This window comes from Petaurus breviceps, unplaced genomic scaffold, assembly GCF_028583685.1.
Source record: "Petaurus breviceps papuanus isolate PSGF00001 unplaced genomic scaffold, PetGlider_PUasm1.0 551, whole genome shotgun sequence".
Lineage (NCBI taxonomy): Eukaryota > Metazoa > Chordata > Mammalia > Diprotodontia > Petauridae > Petaurus > Petaurus breviceps.
Window position 1 is genome coordinate 42,182,410 of NW_027186372.1, and position 17,410 is coordinate 42,199,819.

The 17,410-nt window shown below is 39.4% G+C and overlaps 1 protein-coding gene and 1 long non-coding RNA gene across 2 annotated transcripts in view; one reads left to right on the forward strand and one right to left on the reverse strand.

Moving 5' to 3' along the window:
- The window catches only part of ARHGAP26 (Rho GTPase activating protein 26), a 517,847-nt gene that overhangs the window by 338,505 nt on the left and 161,932 nt on the right, over positions 1–17,410 (reverse strand). Inside the window, exon 8 of the mRNA XM_069102296.1 lies at positions 14,674–14,768. Within this exon, the coding sequence (XP_068958397.1) occupies positions 14,674–14,768 (95 nt within the window). The remainder of the gene's footprint in view (positions 1–14,673; positions 14,769–17,410) is intronic.
- On the forward strand, positions 832–5,014 carry LOC138172810 (uncharacterized). Its single transcript, XR_011171255.1, has 3 exons — positions 832–1,317; positions 1,400–1,523; positions 2,583–5,014. It is a non-coding gene; the product is annotated as an uncharacterized lncRNA (long non-coding RNA).

Below are 17,410 nucleotides of genomic sequence, written 5' to 3' on the forward strand. Positions count from 1 at the left end.
TCAAATCTGTGTCATCTGCAAATTGGATAAACTTGACAAATTTGATTTGATGAACTTGATCTGGCTTCAATGAGTCACTGATAAAACCTTTCTTCCATCTGTTAAATGAGGAAGTTGGACTAGATAATTTCTAAGGGCCCTTTCTAACTCTAAATATATGATTCTATGAATTACTGTTGAATAGAAAAATGGCCATGGACAGAGACCTGTGGTCCTCTAATGGAGGCCTCCTTTAGGTTGACAATCCATTAATTACCACCTTTGGATCCAACCATTTCTGAATCTAATTAATCATGCACTCTACATCTTTCTCCATCATATCCATTAATCTAGCATAAGAAAAAAACATGAAATTTATAAAAACTCATTTTATGATATTTAGTCACATAATGAGGGAAGGAAGAAACAAGGCTAACTACATGGTATTTGTTCTTAACACACCTATCCTGAACCATATCAATCCCTTATTTCCCTTTCTGAGTGATCAAAAATCATCTGTTGAACAACCAATGCTAGTAATAAATATTAAGATCATCAGTCCAGAGTTGCAGATGCTATTTATTCCCCTTTCTGAAAACTGGTTCAGAAACAGCCTATATACTCCCTCCTATGTACCTATATACAACTTTGCTTCAAAGAAAGCACTCTAGATATCTGAAAGTGTTATACAAATCTTAATAATTATCACTGATCTATTTAACAGTTGTGCTCACTTCATAAAAAAAAAAACCTACAGTGTTTGTTAACATGGAATTTACCATGGAAATAAATATGCAAGACAGCAGGCCCACTATCAGTGCCCCCAGTGCCCATATCCCTTTTCTCATTCCCTCAAATAGGAACAAAACAAGAGCTTCCCAGAGTTCTAGCTGAAAAACTTCTTGCCAAATTCTTGTTAATAAAAGCAAAGAAAAGTTTAGGCATTCCCCTCACACTGGATTACTGGCTCGTTATAGAAAGGAGACTGTCCAGGAGCAATTCAGAAAGTATGAGATTCCCCTCCTAAAGTTCATGGAAGTTGGGTCTCCATAACACCCTCTCTCTAAGGAAGGAAAAGGCCATTTCCTTTCCTAAATGTCAATGGATTGGAGTCAAGTGGTAAAGTCCAACCGGAAGGAAGAAAAATCAAATATTATTCCAAACAAAAAAAGAGAAGAGGGCGGGGGATGGGAAGTTTAGAACCAGGAAAAAATGGTTCATCTGTTGTCAGAGATAAAGGCGTACAACCCAAGGGGAAAATTCTCTGCCCAATAATCCACATACATGCCTATTTAATAAGACAACTAACTGATTTTCTCCACGTTTCTCATGTAAAAGGTACAGTGGTTTATGGAGGGGTTGGGGGGGGAGGAGAATGGATTTACTAAGATTTTAGCTGTTTTTTTTTCCCCTTTACTAGAATATAAAACTTTCAAGATGGGACTGAATAGAGCAGGAGACCCAGTGTTTGAGCTACTGGAAAACAAGATAAAATGCTATATTCAAATAGGAGCTTTACTGACTGATCACATGTGGTTTTTCAGGTAAGTGGATGCAAAATCACCCATCAAGGGGAACAAAAGGAAATTCTAAAGAAAGAATGACTCATTTTCGGAGCATTTTTTTTCTGTAAACAATAGTGCCCACAGTCGATTTCTTCCCCAGAAAATCATGCATCACTGTTTCTCAAATTGCAAAGCATAGAAGACAATTTCTTCTTAGTCTGACCCTGCAAGAGCTTCAAATACACATACAAAACTGCCATCTAGAGGATAAATAATCCTCTAACAGCTCAGAGGACAACTCTAGCCTCCAAAGTGGGATGAGATTTAAAGCTGGAGGGACCAAATCTGGTATAAAACCCTCATCTGACAGAAATGCAAATGGAGGCTAAGCAACTTGGCCAAGTCCACAAAGGTGGGAGTGAGATGCTGGCTACAATATGCCTTCTCCTGTCTCTGACTTCTAAATTTTCCTCTTGTTCATTTGTTTTCGGTCATATTTGACGCTTTGTGACCCCATTTAGGGTTTTCTTGACAAAGAAGCTAGAGCAGTTTGCCATTTTCTTCTCCAGCTCATTTTAAAGATGAAGGAACAGAACCAAACAGAATTAAGTGACTTGCACAGGGTCACACAGCTAGTAAGTGTCTTGAGACCAGATCTGAACTCACGAAGTAAGCTCTACCTACTATATCATCTATCTTCCCCAAACTTTAACTTTTTAAACTTTAGCTAGTTTATATTCATTAGTTTCTGTTGTTACTTAGGGTGGGCTTTCTTTTTTCCTTTTGATTCAGAATTATGATTTCATAGGTGTGGGTGCCCACACCAGTTTCTGATATGACATCCATCTATACACCGTAGCTTATACATAATTTTTCTTATAATACCCTTTCTGCATTTTTGTAAGCACGTCCTCATTGCCCATTTAGAAGCCTGAAGAATCGTGAATATGAAGTAAAAGAAATGTCAGACAACACAAAGTCATGACATCCATTAAGTGTCTGCAGAAGCTAATGTTCAAAATCAGAATAATGAAGTCTCGGGCCCTGTTATATGACAAAGTTCACCTGCCTTGGGACAAATAATGCCTTCTTTTTCAGAAAACTGCTCCTGATTTCTTCTAAATAGAGAACTGAATGAGGCAAATCAACAGATCTGAAATAAGGCCATGGATAGCACTAGAAAAATGATGCAAGATCTTCATTTCATCTTTTTTCCCATAAGCCTCAGACATCTCCACACAAAAATATGCTTCACTCACCAGCCATTTAGCCTTAACCTCAGGCCTGTGAACTTGTTTTGGTTTGTTTGTTTGTTTGTTTTTTTTTGCATTTCAAAATAATCAATTTCCTCTGTAATTTTGTTTGTTTGGGGTTTTTTTGCATTTAACAACATTATTCTGAAAATGAATCCATGGCACAAAAAAAAGGCTAAGAATCCCTAGTCTACCTTAATACCGATTATGCAGACAGTGACAAACCTGTCAGCTTAACATGGTAAGCTTCTTGGGGAGAAGGACTATTTTTCTTTCCTCTTTACATCCTCACCATCTGGTAAAGTGTCTTTATACCCAGCAGGCACCATTAATAAACATTAACCATACTACAATAAACTGAGTTCTTACTTTCCTTGATATGGGAGTACTCATTACTGTAAACAGGTTTGGGTTTTTTTGGTTGATGTTGTTGTTTTAATGCACCGTGGTACAATGGAAAGAGCACAGAATTTGGAGATTTGGAATTACAAACTATTGTTTCAAATATGGGACCTGTCATTAACATGCCAGGACTTGGGCAAGTCACTTCTAAACAGAAGCATATAGTAAGTGCCACTGACCTGCCAATAAATCAAGACACGTATTGCTACAGGAGCAAAAACACTGGGAATAAAGTAGAGTAAAGGCAAAGCCATAAGGTATGAGAGTTAAGATATGTTAGATCAGTGAAAAATCACTTCCTCTTCTCTGGTTAGTAAAGTCTTCATAAAAGACTCAGGAAGTTGTTTTAACAAAGGGTAAGATGTGTAGTTAAGTAGGAAGGTACCAGGTATGCTGGTCACACTGAAACTCTATTTATAAATAATGAAAGTGAGAAACAATCTGGAACGACTGACAGAGGTCTAGCCTTGGAGTCAGGAAGATCAGTGTTCAAGAGCTACACCTGACATACGCTAACTTTACAACTAACTCAACTCCTATGTACCCCAGGAAATGTTAGAAAACTCTTAAGTTATGAATGAAGTTGTCTTATTAGTGGACAGAATTTCCAAAAAGGAAGGTTCCTATGCTAAAAAAAAAAAATCAGAGTAGAACCAAGGCAATGGACAAATGAGATGAAATAGTTTGAAGAAGTCTTTCTAGGCATGGGAGAAAAAGACATGTAAACTAGTCAAGGCCGATCTGGGGAAGAATTCTGGCATAAGGAATTATCCTGAATTAAAGCAAAAATAAAACTTATAAGCTCCCAAGAAAGAGTGAGCCTGGTTCAGGATTTGGCAAGAATACATTGAACAAAGAAACAAAAATATGTGCACATGTGTGTGCACGCACACACACACACGATATCTATCTACATATACATACATATACAGACACTCACAAAATCTATTATTTATAGAGAAATATATACATAAAAGCCAAAATATATAGACAGAACATATTCTGTTTATATAGACTATATATGTATATATATATAATAAAACAAAAGATATCTATGCAAAATACATTCTGTTTATTTAGAAAATATATACAGAAAATATATTCTATTGATATACAAAATATCAACAGAAGTAAAGCAGGAAGAATGAGAATGATGACACTAAGAATGATACTAATACTACTAATAATATTTTTAAGTGCTTACTATGTACCAGGCACTATACTAAAATGCTTTACAATAATTATCTCATTTGATCATCAGAACAACCCTGGAAGGTAGGTGCTGTTACTATTTCCATTTTACAGATGAGACAAACAGTGGTTAAATGACTTGTCCAGAGTCACAGAGCTAGCAAGTGTCTGAGACTGCATTTGAACTCAGTCTTCCTGGCTCGAGGTCCAGCATTCTATACATTGCACCAATGTGAGATAGTTGTGCACATGTACACAATAGCTATTTAGAGGAAGAGTCAAGGATAGCTTTGGACAGGTCAAAGAAGAAAAACATGTCAAAAATGATCATAACTTTTTTTGGGTTTGTTTTTTTGGATGAGGAGGGACCAAAGTGAGGCTAACCACAGTTCTGGGAAAAATGGAAATAGGCAAGAAGCACAGATACACAGCTCTTTATTTATCCTGTTTAACTTGAGTTGGAGATGAAGCCTAAGTTTCAAGGTATCTTAAAGAATCAAACATAAAGGGAGAAAGTTCAGGCATACACAAAGATTCATGTGTTTAGCTTCATAAAAAAACAAAATCTAGGGGACAGAGACACTAGTGGTGAATCTTCCAATTCCATTAGAATAAGAGGATACGGGAAATTCTATGCTCAGACAGTCGCCAATACCCATCTCTCCTTCCCTTCCCCATCCTCCTCTGATATACTGGTCCTCAGTGCCTAGTTTAAAGCACACAAATGTCTGCCTTTCCCCCCTAGCTCTTCCCCAAGTACAGAATTCTGTCAGAATCATTCAGTTCAATAAAAAGAAAGCAGAGCACTCTAATTGCTTCCTTCTCCTCTCCCATAAACACCACACACAGGAGACTGTGCTGTGCCCATATATCAAAAAGGAACTCTCTGTTTCTATTATTTTCCATATGGTTTTGGTGGCCTCTCCTGAAACAAGTGGGAGAAAATGCCCATGTGTCACTCACATCTGTGAGAAATTTCTTTAAAATAAACAAATTCAGCAAGGCTGGCTGAGGGCTATACCCCTGATTCTTTAGCTTAAGCAAATATTTTCCCAACATTATGCTCATTATTCCCATAAGATACTAAATAGTGAGTGAATTACGCAAAACAAAAGCAGATACATGTGGAGGCAACATATTAAGTGAAGGACAGGAACTGAAATACCGTTACTACTAAAGGTTTATTTCAGTGAGAAGAACCCTCTTTGGTCATAAAGACTTTTGAGTTGAAGCAATGTGGTGCAGGGCGGTTGTCAGAATTCTGGACTCTAGCTTTGTCTTATGCTACACCAAGCAACAAAAGACAATGTGATGAAGACCAATCAAAAGTGTAGTCAGGAGACCTGGATTCAAATTTTACATGTGAACTCAGTGTAGTATTTTATCTGTTCCTCATCTTCTCCATATGTAAAACTGAGGAGTAAGGGTACCTGCTAAACGAAATCATCTTTAAGGGCCTTTCCTCTATCCTTCTGCGTAGAGAAGGGCCTTAATGGCAGAACCGAGGGGCTTATCTGATTCTGGAGGTAATACACCGAAGTTTAGTGAATAGAGGAATAATGGTCAGACTATATTATGTGCTTTGCAAAAATCACTTTAGGTCACTGTGTGATTAGCCTCACTTGAGGCTAGCAGCCCTAATCCATGGGAGACCAGCCCTTCAAAATATAGTCCAGGTGAGAGATAAGGTTGATGGATGCAGGCACAGAAAATATTAAGTCCAATCTTGAATAACCATAAAGTTATTGAGGGCCCCACTGTTCAAGATCGTGCTAGGTTCTTTTGGAGAAACACAAAAGGAATGTAGCAACACATTACTGGCAAGATGAATACTTCCCTTTAAGTTACAAAAAAGAATAAGAAAGTTTTGAGTGACATGTTTGTCAAAAAAAAAAAGTTATCTCAGGCTGCAGAGACAGAAGATCAAGTGAGGTTAGGGTTCCACTATAATATTTGCATTACTCAGACTACAAGACTACATCTGGGGTATGATGTTCTGTTCTAGATGCCACATTTTAAGAGGGATATTGACAAACTGGCAGGAAGCCATCAAGTAGATTGAAAATGCTAAAATGTTGTCAAGATTTCTATAACAATCTATTTTCAGCAGCAGTAACAGAACTAACACATTTGGACCCTAATAGGAGCAATCTAAATTGGCATTTAAGGTGGCAGCCAGGAAAAGAAGCTAGATCAGATGAAGCCCACACCGCAGAAATCCATGCTTGGAGGTAGCACAACCTCAAACACACTAAAGATAATTTCAGAAGTTATCTCAGGTGATCAAAAAAGAAGCCTCCCCCCCCCCCCAACAACAAGTGATTGTACAAAAAAAGTGATCAAGAGAACAACAATAAAATCAGCAAGAATTTATTAATTCCTGCAATGCGCTAGACACTATGTATGTAAGACAGTGGGGATAAAAGGACAAAAGTACAACAGAGTCCCTGCCCCCAAGAAGTGTACAGTCTAGAAGGAGAAGTCGTGATATATGTATACAGGATGGGGGACCAAAGAGATGAGAAAAGGATTCCTATAGAAAATGAGACTTTGGCTAAGACTTTAAAGGTAAATTGGGATTCTGAGAAGTGGAAGTGAGGAAAGAATACATTCCAGGTATGGAGGAGAGCCAGTGCAAACGTATGAAGGAAGGAGATGAGTGTTGTGTATTGAAGCAAAATAAAACTAATTAGGCCAGACTGTGCACGAAAGGAAATAACAAGACATCAGACAAGGAAAAGTAAATTGGATCTTAAATACCAAACACAGGGCTTTGTATTCCACTCTAAGGGCAACAGGGAATTTAGTGACTAGGATAATAATGGTCAGACTAGACATGTGCGTTGGAAAAATCACTGCCAGCTGAGAAGGGCAGATTAGAGTGAGGAGAGACTTAAGGCCTCCCATGAGTCTTTTGAGACAATCCAGATAACAGGTAACTAAACTAGGTGGGTAGCTATGTGAGTGAAGGGGATGAAACTGAGAAATGCTTTAAGGATGTAGCAAGGACAAGATTTGGCAGTTGATTAGATATGCAAATTATTCTCTAGAGTAGACAGACCACATCCTTATATTCAAACAACCGTCTGAAAATATCCTACCTTGTCTTGTCTGCCTGCTGATTACAAAAAAAAAGATCAAAAGCATTTGACCCAACAGAGCAGAACAGCCTTAGTGATTGCTTAAACAAGAAATCTCTCAGGCATACGTGAAGGTCATATAAGTTGCCTGAACAAATACAGATATAACTGTGCTCAACAACCCTCCGGTTTTTATTGTCAAGTGAGGAATAAAACAGGCAAATGTAGGTAGATGTGTGTTTACCAAAGGATGTCACCACTTTCTGGATGGACATTCTGCATAATATCCAAATCAAAGAGATCCACATTCTCCTGTCCCCAAATCAGCTTTTATTGATGTGCCTAAAATATTAGAATACCAGTTTAACAAACTATCATAGTAATGTAATTTTAATCTGAAGATCCCTTTGTATTGGCAAAGGTAACAGGTACTTAGCACTTAGTAATTAATCAAGCCTCTGTTAAAGAAACAGAAGGTATGAATCCCTGTTGCTGACATAACAGGAAGGGGTTGGATGAAACAGGAAGCTATAAGTCTGTATATAAGGAAATACTCTGGCTGGGAAAGTCAGATCTTCTTGGGACAAGCTTGATTTTGATTTGGAGAACCTGGATGAAGTGATTTTGATTCTGGAAACCAGCTGAAACTTCTGTTGAGTCTGAGGGCCAGCCAGAGCTGCTGAGGATTTCCAGGGCCAGCCAGAGCTGCTGAGGCTGTTGAGGATTTCCAAGGGCCATCTGGAGCTGCTGAGGAGGCTGCTAAGGATTTCCAAGGGCCAGACGGAGGTGTAGGACTGAGGAAGCATGACTGTGATGCTGGTACTTTGCATGAACCTGTTTGTAGCTTTGTTAAGCCTTGACTTCCCAGGAGCAGACTGTGAAGGATTTAAGGTGGACTGGACACTGTGAACTTCAGTGTGGAGCAGGACCTGCACAGAGAGCTGGACAAGGAACTAGGAGCTGTCTGCCTCTGAACCCAGGAGACAGTTTGGTGAATCCAGGTAGGATCTGGGACCATGGAAGGGGATCCAGGGAATCTGAGAAACCACCCCAGTCAAGCTGAAAGAAGAATTTACTTGGATACTGTGTACTGACTGAGAAATTGTCATTTACTAGTAACCTAGGAGTGAAGGTCTTGTGTATTTTCTGATGATTGAATAGTGAATAAGTGACTGATTGAGTTAACCTAGTGTGCCCCATGAGTGGAGAACTTTTGACTACCGCACTTTGTGTCCCATAGGGAGGCAAACCTCCTTAAGGATGACTGAATGATTGAGATGATTGAATTATTGAGTTACTAAATGATTGCTCTTTGTTCAAAACTTTGTGACCACTTTAGTGAAAACTATGTGGCCATTTTCTGTGATAAGTTGTTTTAATTGCTGTATGTTGATTTTCTGTGATAAGCTGTAACACTGTGAATGCTGTACCTTGATTTACTGTTAATGTTTTGCTCTGACTTGTTATGGAATAAATAGAGGGTTCACTATGCTGTGTAATCAGAACCTTAAAAGCTGTTCCCAGCAGCATTCTTATGGAAAACTACTCGTGCTTGGCTTTACGCAAACATTCATCAAGTGTTCACTATGAGAGGCAGCATGATCTGGTGGATTAAACACTGACATCAGGGTCAGGAAAACCTGGGTTCCATTAACACTTCTGTCATATACTGGCTGTGAGATCTCCAGTTAAGTCATTTAATCTCCAAGTATCAGGCAGCTCCCAGAGACCATAAGACCATGATTTAGGTACCAATCTACAGAGGTAAAGCAAATTTCCTAATTAAAATAACAATGAGATTAGAGGTCCAGTCCACAGCAAAGAATGTTAGGTTCTAGGGGTGCAAAGATGGCCAGATCTATAATGACAGACCTATCTATATGGGAAAGCTAAACAAATAGTAGATGTCTATTACCCAAACTACAGTATTCAGTAGGATAGGTAATCTCCTGGGAAGGCATATACGTGTTTGCGTGTATGTATGTGTGTATGTGTGTCTGTGACAGACAACATAATGAAAAGTTTTGGCTTTCTAAATTAGTATGTTGTGGGGCAGTCAGGTAGAACAGCGAGTAAGAGCACCGGCCCCAGTGTTGGGATGACCTGGGGGATCAAATCCGGACTCAGACACTTAGCATCCACCCAGAAACACCTGGCCGTGTAACCTTGACCAAGTTACTTAACCCCAATTGCTAATGAATGAATAGATAGATAGACAGACAGACAGATAGATGATAGATAGATAGATGGATGGATGGATGGATGGATGGATGGATGGATGGATGGATGGATGGATGGATGGATGGATGGATGGATAGATAGATAGATAGATAGATAGATAGATAGATAGATAGATAGATAGATAGATAGATAAAAATAAAATAAATTAGTATGTTGCCCATAGAAAGCCATTCCTATTTCAGCTCGATAACACTAGTCTATGCCTCTTCTCAGATCGTCTGGGACTAAAGGAGTAAGCATGATTCTCTGCTAAGAACTTCATTCATTTCTCTTTATACTACAGACAATTAAAAATGTATACACTGTAAATGACAGATATACATGGTTTCATATATGATCTTTTTTGTTCCTATCTATTTTGGGACTTTCACATATGTTGAATGAGTTTATATTCAAAAAAGAAGGTTGGCTATTTTGGTTTTTTTTTTTTTTTAAGGGGGAACAAGCTGAGGTTAAAACAATCTGGAAGTAAGTTCCTTCTTAAGCAGAGGCTGGATTTCAGGGATGTTACAGGAAAGAATTTTCCACTAGGCAACAGGTCAGACTCTATAGCCTGAGACACTTTCCACTTCTTTCACTTCTAGGACTTTACAGCAGTTTGGAGAAAGGAAGGTTGTGGGACTAAATGGGAGCCACAAAGAAAGGACAAACAACTTACTAATAGTGAAAAAAGCATCCTCAAAAACTTACTGTTGGAAGGAAGTTAAGCACAGCTGAACCCAGAACCCACAGTATTTCTCTTGCCCAGAACCAGAAAGATCTTAGTATCTATTTTCTCACCTCAAATATTCAAAAATATCTGTGATCTCATCAATCTGGGAATCCACTCCAAGGAGGTAAAGAACAACCTATTCCCCCTTACCTCTCTTGACTCTTGTTCATGTGTTTCCTACAAAGTCTGACCCAGTCAGTCCACCCAAAGAGCAGAAACCTTCCCTCAACTCCCCCACTCCCACCTCCACATCACAAAGATACCAGTGGAGTAGTATGGCTTTCCACTTGGCATCCCTCACTCTTGCCATGAGGTCATTCCACCTTCTCTCCCTATCTTACAATTCCATCTCCTGTTCTAGTTTCTAGTCAATGGAAACAAAATGACTAGCTTTCTTCTTTTGGTCCAAGATGTAAAGCCTAACAGAATTGCCTGAAATATATCATAGAGCAGTATAAGGCAGATAATTGATCAACATAATTACTTTTCTCCCCTCCATTTTTTCCTAACCATGCCATTCCCCTCTCCTAACTTGATCCATCTGGATGCAAATTTAGTACTAAAAATAGAGACTTATCCAAACTTACAAAATACAAGAGGAAAAAGCCAAACACAGCTCAGTACCCTTTCCATCATGTCACAACGAAAAACTGAAAGGATTTCAACAGAAAGATGCTTGTCCTTGACTTTGTAATCTTTAGGATGAACACAAAATGGTAATTCCAGAATGGATATACAGTCAAGAGTGGCATCTTCCACTTAAATATCTTTCCAAGGCATTTAAAGAATTTTACTTTTCCATTACACACGCACACACACACACACACACACACACAGTTTTCTATTCCTCACAGTGGAATTTTCCCCCAGAAACTGTATCACTCTTCTCCACATGGAGAGATAAAATTAACACAGATTTGGGTCTTTTTCCCAAACCCTATGCCTACTTAAGATACAAGAATGATAAATATAATATTCTAAGATACTCTTGATAAGACTATATAATTTGCCTTCTGGATGGACCAATACTCTCCTGAAACCTTGTAGCTTTGGTGCCAAGTCTGAGAGGACTTATCAGAATAAACAGGACTATGCCAGTTAGTAGAAAGAATACTAGGCTTGGAGTTAGGAGGCCTAGTTTTGAATACTGGCTCTGTTACTTATTACCTAGGTGACCTTGGGGGCAAGTAACTTAAACTCTGTCTGTACCTCAGTTTCCTCACTTGTAAAATGAATCAGTAGGACCACCTTTAAATTCCATGATCTTCAAGTTCAAAAGGGAACAGCATTTAAACTAGAAACCTTGAAGTCAACCAGAATAGATGTCCAAGTTCGGCACATGAATTTAAAAGCCATAACAATTCACATTTCTGGCACCATAAAGATACACAAAATGCTTTCCCAGCAACAACCCTGTGATGTAAGGATCACTTGGTAAAACATGTAACCACTAGTGAAAAATCTTAATGTAACACAATATGGCTAGTACTTTACATGATCAATGTACCCCTCATGATCATTTTGGCTCTCCAAGGTGTTGTTTACAACAGCTGTCCCTTCTTATTTTCTCCTTTTATCGCTCTCTCTTTACTTCTGCTTCTTAAGCTACGTAACTCTTCCTATCAAATGCTAGAGATAAAAAGGGACCTGGTCAGAAATCTCTGAGGTTAAATCCAGGGGTTATATAGGCTGGTGGAAGACAAAAGCAGCTTTCATCTCCTTCTTGCTGAATTGCATCTTGGGGGGAAAAAAACTAGATTCTTGCAAGATAAAAGGACCCAGAGTTGCCAGTGACAACTGCAGATGGAATGTCTTTTGCTTCCTAGCCCCTTCCTAATATGTGAGGAAACTACAAAAATATACAGGGCAGGGAGAAGTACGTAGAGAGAAGAGAAAAAAAAACACACAGACAAATATAGTATACTTGGAGATATCTATCACAGAATTGTACACTTCCCTCTGGATTAATAGAAGGGGACAGGGGCGGCCACGGCCAGGTGGCTCAGCGAGTAAGAGCACTGGCTCCAGTGTCGGGATGACCTGGGGATCAAATCCAGGCTCAGATACTTAGCACCACACCCAGAAATAACTGGCCATATAACCTTGAGCAAGTTACTTAACCCTGATTGCTTTAAAAAAAAAAAAAAAAAGAAGGGGACACAGGGAATCTCATTCTGAGCAACTATTGAAGGACCCTGCCATGACCTGCTAAGAGAGCTGAGAGAAGAAAATAGATTTCCTGGACCCACTCCAGGATATTCATTCAATTCAACACATTTTCTCTTGGTCTATAATTGGGACATTCTAAGCTTTTATGGGTCTTGTAAGTACTCAGGAAGGGGAGAAGGTGCTAGGAAGCACTGGCAAGGGTGGAAATGAGAGGCGCCACAGAGAGTTTTAATTGCATAAAAAACAACTCCCCACAAGCCGTGGCAACTTTTGAAGACACAGTGAGCAACAGTGATTCTTCTCGGAACAGAATCTTTGAATTGGCTCCTATCCCATCCAAGAGCCAGAGGGCAAAGCTATGCAAACAATCACAAGGAGAACTGATAGATCTGACCTAGATCGAGCATCTGCTCCAACTAACAAGCCACCAACACTAGTCAAGCTAAGAAACAGCACGTGAGGAGGACCTTTTTTAAAAACCCCCACCATTAACCACTGAGTGCCATGCTCAGAATAAACAAAGTTATCCACAATTAAATATTTAAAAGAACCATCACTTAGAAGCTGCTTCAAGGCAAGAGGAATCAAATGGTCTTGGGCCTTGGGGAGACTTTCTGGCCCTATCACTCTCCATCAAACAAACAAACAAACAAATCCCTCATATTATTGGAAAGACTTCTTACATTTCACAAAAAGCATTTACTTTTCTTCTCCATCTTTAATCATACCACATTTAAGGAATATGCAAGACAGTCTTAAGTACAAAAGTTAGTTTGACATGCTGGGTAGAAAAAGCAGGCTGGTAATTATGTGACATTAGTGGCAAGGTGTCACACCACAAAGCATGCAAAAGAAATGCATACCAAAATCTGCAAGCATACTCAGGAACACACTCCAATCTTCCTTCAGTTTCAAGGACTCTCTAGAACTGAGAAAGGTTGGCAGAATATGTAAAGAAGCCACCAAGCTGCACAGGTTGCCTGGCAAAGGGGCAGCAAGTAAACACAGGGATAGGGTTAAATAAGACATGTAATCTCTGGTATGAGAGTGACTACTCTGAGAAGCCCCTGGGACAGTTTAGCATCTCCATGTTGAAAAATCTAGAGGAAGCTGAAATAAACTCAACACATGGGATGTCTTGAAAGAATTAACAGTTGCCAAGGAAAGAGTCCTAAGGAATTGGAATGTTGTCAAGATTAAATTAAGATGATGGAATGGTGTGGCTTAAGGAAGGAATCTTCAGTTTGAGGAATACACCAAGTTTCTCAATCAAGGGTCTGAGAATCCACAAGTGGTTTGGTCTCTTCCCTCGGCTTTATCATCGGCACGTGGCAGACTAGTGAGATGTCTTTCACATGTAGCTCTTGTGACTGATTCAGACAACCTGGTTTCACACCCAGGAATTGTCCAATTCTCTCCCCGTGTCTTCTTTCTTATATTAACAAGTCTCAAACCACAAACATTTGGTCTAATCGTGCCAAGAAAATCAGGTCACTTCTCTTTAAATGTCTGTTCTGGGCATGTAGATGAGTAAAACGCATACCAGAGAATGGAACCTCAAAGCAGGGGAGGGGAAACGTCTAGTGGTTAAGCCTGATATGTGAGGGGAAGTTTCATGGCTTCATAGAGGCTGATAAGCTGTACACAGGCTGTTCCAAATTGGATTAGGAGAAGAGGAAGGAGGGAGGTGGGGAGAAGGGAAAAAGTAGGGGAGGGAAAAGAAAAGAGAAGGGAAATGGGAAGAGGAAAAAGGAAGAGAGCAATGAGATGACAGGAAGAGGAAGGAAAGGAAAAGAGGTAAAGGGAAGAAAGAAAGAAAAAAAAGGAAGAGAGAGGTAAGAAATAGATGGGGTGAGGGGGGAAGGGAGGAGGATATGGTAAAGGGAGGACTAAAAGAAGGAGAAGGCAGAGAAACTGGAGGGAGGGAGGAGAGGGGAAAGGAAAGGAGACAAAGGGAGGGGATGGAAGGAAGAGAAGGAATGGGAAGCAAAGGGAGGTCAAAGGAATGGATGGAGGTGTGAATGAGCACAGATGTGTGGAGGAGAGGTGGAGAAAGACTTGGCAGATTTTGACTAAATGGAAACTACAATTGAAACATTAAGTTATTGGACCTCAGAAAGACAAGACAACTAACTACTTACCTATCTACAGCTTCCACATCAAAGCAAAACCTCTTCTCGATAGAGTCTGTTTTCCGTCGTGTGCATGATTTGAGAATGACTGATTCATCTTCTCCCTAGTGAGAAACATAAGGAACATGAAACGAGAGGGAGATCTTGCCCCATTCCATCTTCTCTAAAATAAGCATTACACAGAAACCTAAACAGTTATTTTATCTTTATTTTCAAATACATTATACAAACATACTAAGTAATTGTGAATGATCAAAAAATTTTCTGTGGAAGTGATTAAATTAAAATTCATGTCAACAGTACCTCCTTTGGAACTTTAATTACTGGCTGTAATGATAAAAAATGATCATAGGTTCATAGCCTTAGAGCTAGGAGGGCTCTAAAAGGTCAACGAGGCCAACCCCCTCAATTAACAGATTAATCGACACTAGAAAAGTTAGGTGATAATAAATGACAGAAGTGGGATTCGAACCCAGGTCCTTTGACTCTAAATCCAATACTCTTTCCACCGTACAATGCTACCTCTCAATGAAATGACAGGGAATAATTCTTCACTGGGAATTTAACTGCAAAAATTAAGAGGGTAGGGGCGGCCAGGTAGCACAGCAAGTAAGAGCACCGGCTCCAGTGTTGGGATGACCTGGAGATCAAATCCAGGCTCAGACACTTAGCACCCACCCAGAAACACCTGGCCATGTAACCTTGAGCAAGTTACTTAACCCCAATTGCTTAGGGGTGGCCAGGTGGCTCAGCGAGTAAGAGCACCGGCTTCAGTGTCGGGATGACCTGGGATCGAATCCGGGCTCAGACACTCAGCACCACACCCAGAAATAACTGGCCGTGTAACCTTAAGCAAGTTACTTAACCCCGATTGCTTTAAAAAAAAAATTAGGATACTGGAAAGGCCACAGTACAGTGGGTCTGACATCAAAGGAAGTCAGGATGGGTTCTGAGTTCTTCCACTCAATGAGTTTAGGCAAGGCACCAAACCAATCTGGCCTCAGCCTCTTCATCTGTAAAATGCAGAGGCTGAACAGGATGATTTCTGAGGTTCCTTCTAGCTCGATATTTATGAAATTGTATGTTAGTTCTAGCACCCAGAAATTCGACATCTCAATGCATTTTATAAATATTGATTTGTTAACTCTCACTGTGTTCCTGTAAAAAGAATAAGCTTTCATTATCAGAAACTAAAAACCAAAAGAGTCAGGAGAGCAATCAATCAATCAACATTTATTATTAAGCACCTACTTTGTGCTATGCACTAGAAACAAACAATCCCAGTGTCATGTTCTTATTCTATTTTATCCAAGTCACTTTAACCACAAATGAAAATCATTATACATTATACAGATACACACAATGCCCATGTGTTAAGCAATGGTTACTGCACCAGAGAAGGGGACCTGCACATATGGAAATAAATGGTGAAAATCAATTTCATAATGGATTGACAGAGAATGTATGTGGCACAGACAACAGCAAAGAAAGGAAAAGTTGGACCAGCTTTCAGGGAGAGAGTAGGGTTAGGTGTCAAAACAGGAAAGAAAAAACCACACATTTGCCTAACTTGCTGATAGAACATAAAATGTCTTGACAAACTATACTCAAGGTAAGATAAAATTTAAAAACCTATTTCTTGATACCTTGTGGAAGGAACATCACTCAGAGAGAGAAAGGTCAGGAAAAAGGCAGCTCAAAAAGATAGCTTTTATCTGCAAACCTTCTTTTCTCTTGATCTCTTTTGCTTTTTGCCTTTTTTATGGCCTGATATTTTAATTCTTTGATTGAATTTATAAACATGAAATTAGGTAAAGCTCAAACCCAATCTTTTCCTCCCAAAGGTTTTTAATGAGTCCTTAGCAATTCTTCAAATGGCTCTGAAAATACCTCCTCCTCCCACCTAGAGTTTCCCAGGTTCTAAAGGAAAAGATTTAATAAGTGAGCTGAATGTCTGAGCAGGTTGCAGCTCAATGGACAAGGAACAGTTCCCACTTTCCAGGCTCATTTGGTACATTCCTGTGAAAAAGGAGAAAATAGGAGAACTAAAAATGGCATATAATGTGGGTGGAGGAAGGGAGCGAAGGATGAATATACCAAATCAGGGGAGTGCCATAGAGGTGATCTGTTCAACTACTGAGAGCTAAAAAAGACTGGCAGAGTCAGAAAAAAACTGACATTTTAAGAAATTCTTAGCTAAGAAATGGAAAGAAGATCAATGAAAGAGACAGACATCTTCTGCCATAAATGGAGAGTAAATGAGGAAAAGTACAGAACGGTAAGTAGAAGGTTGGGATAAGTAGAGATGTAGGGAAAAAGCAAGGATTCCAAAGGCAATAGGTCATAAATGGCTCCTCAACATACTCTTTCATTAAACTAGTTCCTCACTGTGGGGCTCACAAGGACCATTACATAAAATATACACTGTTACTGGCTTTCCTCTCTGTGGGGAAATTATACTGTATATCAGATGGAGTAATGGGGAATTGCCACAGTAAAGATTCCCAGGAAAAATAAATCAGCAAACAGAACTGTGCATGGATTCACATGCCCTTGATTTTAATTTCATCCCTCCAAATCCCAATCTAGCTTGAATCATGTTACTCAGATTCTATGTTTTGACTTCTCTAAGCTGCCTTAAAACTGTCTACTTTCAGAGGTAATCAATGTAGCCTCATCATCCTTTTCTCAAAACCCTATCCTCTTATGTAGCCTGAATCTGCCCGACCTTCACATACTCTGTGGT